Source organism: Echinops telfairi, unplaced genomic scaffold (genome assembly GCF_000313985.2).
Source record: "Echinops telfairi isolate 266 unplaced genomic scaffold, ASM31398v2 ScPeMD7_60;HRSCAF=208, whole genome shotgun sequence".
Classification (NCBI taxonomy): Eukaryota; Metazoa; Chordata; class Mammalia; order Afrosoricida; family Tenrecidae; genus Echinops; species Echinops telfairi.
The window spans coordinates 16,776,942-16,784,062 of NW_022103958.1; the positions used below are offsets into that span (position 1 = coordinate 16,776,942).

Sequence of the window (7,121 nt, forward strand, 5' to 3'; positions counted from 1 at the left end):
TGGAGAGCAAATGTTTTGAGAATGAGGAGGGCAATGAATGTACAAATGCGCTTTACACAATTGATGTATGTATGGATTGTGATAAGAGTTGTATGAGTCCCTAATAAAACGATTTAAAAAACCCAGATGCAGTTATACTTCCTGACAATTGAGATGTGAAAGCTGGAAATAGAGAGAGGAACAGTAGTTGGAAAATACGGCCTTGGCATCAGAAATGAGGCAGGAGATCGTGACAGAATTTTGCAAGACCAATGAGTTCTTTATCGCATATACCCTTTTTAAATAACACAAACAGCAGTCATACATGGGGAATATACAGAAACCAAAATGACTACATCTGTGGGACGAGATGATAGAGAAGCTCAATAGCAGCAGCTAAAACCAGGCCAGAGGCTAACGGTGGAACAGACAATCAATTGCTCTATGCAAGCTGATGGTGAAGTTAAAGGAAGTTAAAATAAGTCTACAAGAGCCAAAATCCAACCTGAAAATGTCACTTGAATTTCAAGAACATCTTAAGAATAGATTTGACTCACTGAACACTATTGACAGAAGACCTGATGAGCTAGGGGATGACATCAAGAACAGCATACATGAAAAAAGCATTAAAGTCATTAAAAACATAAGAAAGAAAGAAAGAAAAAAAAAATCCAAGTTGATGTCAGAAGAGACTCTGAAATTGCTCACAAGCATGGAGTAGCTAAGGCACATGGAAGAAATGATGAAGTGAAAGAGCTGGATAGAAAATTTCAAAGGGCAATTTCAATACAAGAAGACAAAGTATTATAATGAAATGTGCAAGACCTGGAGTTGGAAAACCAAAAAGGAAAAAACACTCAGCCTATCCTAATTGGGGAAAGGAAAAAACTCACGAAAAAATTCAATCATCAAGTTATAATACTGGAAATATTTTATGGGCAAAATATTGAACAATACAGGAGGCATCAAAAGAAGACGGAGGAAATACACAGGGTCCCTGGACCAAAAGCCTACCCAGCCTTGGCGTTTTCAATGGCCTCCTATGCTCATGAAAGCTGGACAATGAGGAAGGCCGACTGGAGAAGAATTAGTGCACGTGAATTACGGTGCTCATGAAGAATGAGAGCCCTGTGTATATAGATATTACATTTTAAAGGGAATTAGTTTCTTCTGGGGGAAGAGGTGTCAGCTGGTAGATGACTCACTCATTGCTAAAACCACACCCTCATTCTTTGTATTTGGCATTCAGAAAGTGCCACGTTTACTGTGTCTATCACTTAGACCAGAGCTTTTATTAACCCCTTTAGTACAAATCAGCATTCATGGCCAAGAAAATACCACAGCATTTAACATTTTGTTCAACATGCTATCAGCAGGGCCTACGTTATAAACCCAGCGTACAGCTTCTTAGAATAGGACGCCACCATCTAATTACAGACTGTTCTGCATTGCTCTGTAAAACAAAGGTTATCTTAGCTTATGAGAATGATATAATTACTGTACACATCAAATGACTGTGCTATCACAGTGGGTACATACATTAGTATATCTTCATAAACTTATATCTCTGGGTAAACTTTAATATCCCATGACAACTAACTGGAAAGGATGGGCGGGCTTCAAAAATCTGTGGAAAAAACTGAAGCAAAAGATAACAGAATTTTTCCACTAACATTTGAGACTTACTTGTATTTTCAATAAAAATATAAAACAAACAACCAAATATAATTGCTCTTCAGTAATTATAGGAGTAGTTATATTTTTAACATTTCTCAAGCACAGTTACTATCTTGCTATTACTTCTCCAAACAAGCAGAGAAAGACATGGCCCAGCATCTGTTGAGCACATTTCAGGTGACAATTACACACCAAGACAACATCATTAACTCAGCATGATGAGTTCCCTGGCCGCGGTGACGTGACGGAGCTGCTGTGAAAAGCGGGTTTCCAGGCAGAGGACACACCTCGGCACCTTGTAAGAGCGAGAGGAAAGCTGGTGTGGAAGGAATGCAGGGAGCAAAGGGACAAGGTTCTGAAGATGAACTTGCAGCAGCAGGCTGGCCAGGAGTGAGATCAAACCAAACCTAGGGTTTTCCAACTCCAAAGGCTGGGCATTCTCCACCAGCAACTTCAGCATATTTCCCTGCACAGAGTATATAAACGGAACATAAACACAACAGGGAGAATTAGAATGGCTTTGTTTTTTTCTCAAAAAACAAAAAAGACCCGAATGTCTCTCATATTATTGGAGGAGCCCTGGGTGCTGCAATCCAGGGAATGAATGAAGAAGCAGAATTATTCTAAACCAGTGTTTCCCAATGTGGGTGATACCACCCCCTTTGGGGCAGTGGGGTGTGTGTGTGTGTGAAGGTGGCATGCAACAATTTAGAAGGGGCTGCAAAAGCAATTTATCCTGGATTATAGGCTACAGTACAAACATTTTAATTGCTAGGGGGAACTGAGTAATATTTTTCTGAAAAGGGGACAGTGGGCCAAATAAGTTTGGGAACCTGTGTTCTAAACTAAAGCTAAAAATAGGACCTCCTGATAAAGACGGCTTGTTTATCACGCACAAAGCCATACAACGCAACATGAGGCAGTGCCGGTTCTTAATGGCTTAGCCACATCCAGGGACAGGATTTTAAGGCCAGGTGGTGGAGCAGCAGGTGTGTTCCCTATGGCTTTGGACAACAAGCTAACTTCTGCTGAGAAATGAATTTTTAATTTCCTTATATTTATAACCAAGCCACCATTTCCAGTTAAATGTGATGACATTAGTATGTAAAGCAAGTGACTTTAAAACAGTCCCGAGTCATCCCCTAAGCCATATAAGAAAAGATGGCAGCTCAGATAGAAATGAGGGCTTTTTGTAGGTTTAGCAAATTGTCTCCCAAGAAAGGAATTTAGCTTTTAAGACTCCTTACAGGTAACAGCCCAACATTATTCATCCCTTTCCATTTGCTGTGACATAAACAAACACATTTAACCTTCATATATCTTTTAACAAAATGTATGATTAATCTGCATTTTAAGTCAAATTAAGGTGAACATCAAAGTAAGTTTGGCCTTAGACAACTGATTCACTTACATAGGGATCAACACTTTACCCAATTAGCAGTCAAAACCAAACAAACAAACAAATTAATGACCACTGAGGAGACTATAAAAATCTGCAAATAGTATTACAGATGCTGGGGATACAATGTTCAAAGAGAAGTGTTATCCTGCGCTCTTGTGCTCCCCCTGTGTGTATCTGGTACATATAGAAATACATATGTATACATAATAGACAGATTTGCATCACAGTGGCTCAGGCTCTGGACTGTGATCCAAAAGGCTTGGGGCTCAAAGCCACTACTCTGCAGGCGAAAAATGTGGCTATCTGCTCATGCGAAGATTTTTCAGCTTCAAACACCCACTAGGGCAATCCCACTGTCTCACAGGTTGGTATGAGTCAAAATCCATTCGGCAGCAGTGTGTCTGGTTTGGCTTATTAGGGTAACTGTGATTGATTATTTAATCAAGAAATAGGCAGTGTACTCTCATCCTTGTGATAATTAAGATATCTGGGCAATGTAAAACTCAGTGAAGAAAGAATGTGTCAATCAAACAAGGAAACAGAGAGTGCTAGACAAGGATTCAGAGAAAGCTTTTACGGTGAGTTTTACAAACACATAACTAATGAAGTATAAAAGTGAATTATCGCTTAATTTCTGTAATGCAGAGAAATGATTAACCAGACTACACTTAACGATCAGTGCAAATGAAAGCTCCAAGTGGCGGGGCGGCGAAGAAGGCCCTCCACAAGATGGCTTCCACTGCGGCTCGTGCTCGGGAACCGCAGTGAGGGTGGCCCGGCAGGGTCTTGCTTGGCTGTGCACCGGGGCGTTATGCACTGGCATCACCTCGAGGGCACCCAACAAGAAGGAGCTCCAAAATCAGAAGAGAAGCAAGAGTACTGGACACGTCTGCAGAAAAGCAAATGCACCCCAGTCGTTCACTCAAGACAATCTTCTCTAGTAGGCCGGCTCAGAGAGTAAGCTATCGAATGTGCCAAGAGTTGGCATATACATACATACATACATACATACATACATACATACATACATATATATATATATATATATATATATTAAAAATTGTGTTTTTTGTGAAGGTTTACAGCAGGTTTACACAACAGCTTAGGTTCTCATTCAACAATTTCTACACAAATTGTTCAGTGATCTTGGCTTTCTTCATCACTACATGTATCAGGAATTAATTTTGAAAAGAAACATCACTAAAAACGTAGTGTAAGCTTGCCTGCCAAACTTACCAGTTCTCTGATGCTGTGCTGTGCATATAAAAACTATCATTTAAAATGGAGCCATGCCAAAGATGCTGCGTCAACAGGCAAACAGCCCCAGTGTGCTGCTTCTAACCAGAGCACTGGCTCTTGCTTTCTTAAAGAGGTCACATGGATTTCTCTTCCATGGACAGGTGACTAACTAAAAACCAAACCAACTGCCCCTGAGTCACTCTGACTCACAGCAAACCGATACAACGGTGTCGACCGGCTGCAGAGGGTGTCTGCGGCCCAGCTGATCTTGCAGTAAGCAACCCAATGAGTACCCCATTACGACCATGTACAGCAAAATGAACCCTAAGGATTTTTGTACGATGTGGACTCTGAAGCTGCCTGGGCTTCTATGCAACGTTCAAACAGCATCCCCGACACTCGTGGCTTCGCTCAGCATACGAGGGGCCAGAAGTACTGCCTCGGCCAGGGGAGCTGACGTCTCTCTTCCCCTTGTATCCTCAGTTGGTGTGGAAGACTGTGCATCTCTATCTTTAAAATGTGTGCTACAGTAATTAGGGGCAGTTTATGTCGACACCTTTACATTTTCAACCAAATCAGAAGATGACATTCTGTAGATGAATGACACCGGGCCATACTTTTTCCCAAAGGGCACCATAATGCTCAATTTACAACACAGGCATCTTTACAGGCCTTGCTAATGTAAGCTCTAAAGATTTCTTTTAGAACACCTTTTATAATACTTAATAATTTGAAGAACTAGTTCTAAAGATTTACTTCCTGATGGTAGTGGTGGTTGTAGGATGGGGCTCAGAATTGGGGGCAGGGAAGGAAGAAAAATGATAAAAACATGAAAAGACCCAACTCTTTTCATTCTGCTTCCGTTTCCTTGGGGTATCGCAAGATACTATCATTTTGTTCTCCTTGGGAAAGATTACAGCGCTATTCTAACCCTTGGACTCCTGCTCTGTAAAAATGTATTAAAAACACATGCAAGCAAGGAACAGGAAGATAGGGACATTTCTTCATTCCTCTGCTGCCACACTACCTACCTACCCTCTAAAGGGCCACCTAATCTCAAAGATCAGGAGCCTTTGTTAGCTCCCAGCTTCTTGACTTTCACCCTTCTCCTGCGGATCATCATTTTCTTATATAGTCACCATTGGGCAGTTTTGAATTACACGTGTAATTCAGCGACATTTATTACATTCTTTATGTTGTACAATAAAAAATAATCCCTTTACTCTCCTTTTCCAAATTACTTCACTACCATTAACATAAATCCAGTTCCCCTACACACCACTACACGGATACATCAGAAATACATTAAGTACTACAGACTCATTATATTTCTGCTTAATAGTCTGCTCATTAATTCTCCGTGATTTTTAACGGCATTTAGCATACATGTGCACATTAGATGTGTGGCGCATTGGATAAGATGGCGCATATTGTTTGGAAATGTACCAGTCATTTAAGGAGGGAGGGGGAAAAGACTTCTACATGTTTTAGAAATTTAATATGATCACATAATTATTTCATCTAAACTGAGGCTCTAACTCTTCTGAATTCTAATTTTCTGCTTTTGTCTCCATTCCCAAAGATCCAGTTTACCAAATTAGAAGTGTTCTTCCAGTAATGCTGCAATTATTTTGTAGGCAAACCTCATAATTTTATACTGACAAAGGCAATTAAAAGTCTGAAAGAACACCACACTTTCTTTAAATCTTAACACTGAATAAGTTCTTCTTTGAATACTTCCAGGCAAAGATGATCATGAGAAATGGAATTGCTTATTGCGGAAAACACCCACATACTCTTTAGTGAATATCCCTCGGGGGCCGGTCGCTGTGCCTTGGCTAGCATCAAGTGCATGTTTATCCAGAATGTTACGTGCAGCTGGACTTAAGCGGAACCTAAGGAGAAAACATGCAGATTAATGGCAACAATGAGCATGTCTACTTGATTTAAATACAGCAAAACACCCAGTTTAGTTGATAATTAGACAAAATAAAGTCTTGTAATATAGTTAATTACTTCCGCAGATGGCCACAGTTAAATTAACACATCTCTATTAATAACATTTGTAGTCAGAACAACTTCGTAAAAACTTACGTAATCTTTCAAAGTATTCTTTTAAGAGAAGTAGATTCATTAGGAGAAAGAGTTTACATTTTGAGACTAAATCTTTTTTACACGGCTAGTTATCCAGCTGGAGAGACCGGGCTTTCTACTTTTGTCAAGCATTACAGTCTCTGAAACCCAGGACCTCTCTACCCTGTCCCACAGGCTTGCTATCAGTCGGCAGCGACTGGGCGGCAGTAAACTTGGTTTTAGGGAGTCACCACCCAATTACCAATAGAGAACAAATGATATTGCTGTATCTTTTAAAGTTCTAAGCATTTGCACAGAAACCCTTGGGAGCAAGAATGGCAAAAACCATTACAGAGATCTTTGAGGCACGGACCCCGGGGTGACATGACCAGCAAGTGTCTGCGTCTCCATGGAAATCTAAGGCAAGGCAGTGAAGCTCAATGCCACGTAATCAGGTCTAGAGAATGAGTGAAACAAGCCGGGCCCATAAAGGAGCAACGGAAAATTCTCAGCTCCAGCCGATGGCCCAATGCAACCACCTGTTCAGATTTTTCAAGGAAAAGCTAAAATTCGAGATTTTCATGTAAAACTAACTACTAGCCAATTCAAACACACATAAGACAAAGCACCAACAATTCTGCATGGGTCAATATTGTACAGGCTAGGATTTTTTAAAAAAAATCATTTTATTAGGGGCTCATACAACTCTTATCACAATCCATACACACATCAATTGTGTAAAGCGCATTTG

The 7,121-nt window shown here is 40.4% G+C and overlaps 1 protein-coding gene across 1 annotated transcript in view; it reads right to left on the reverse strand.

The window, feature by feature from the left end:
* The window catches only part of PDHX (pyruvate dehydrogenase complex component X), a 73,293-nt gene that overhangs the window by 23,164 nt on the left and 43,008 nt on the right, over nt 1–7,121 (reverse strand). Inside the window, exon 5 of the mRNA XM_004708290.2 lies at nt 6,094–6,192. Coding sequence (XP_004708347.1) covers nt 6,094–6,192 — 99 coding nt within the window. The remainder of the gene's footprint in view (nt 1–6,093; nt 6,193–7,121) is intronic.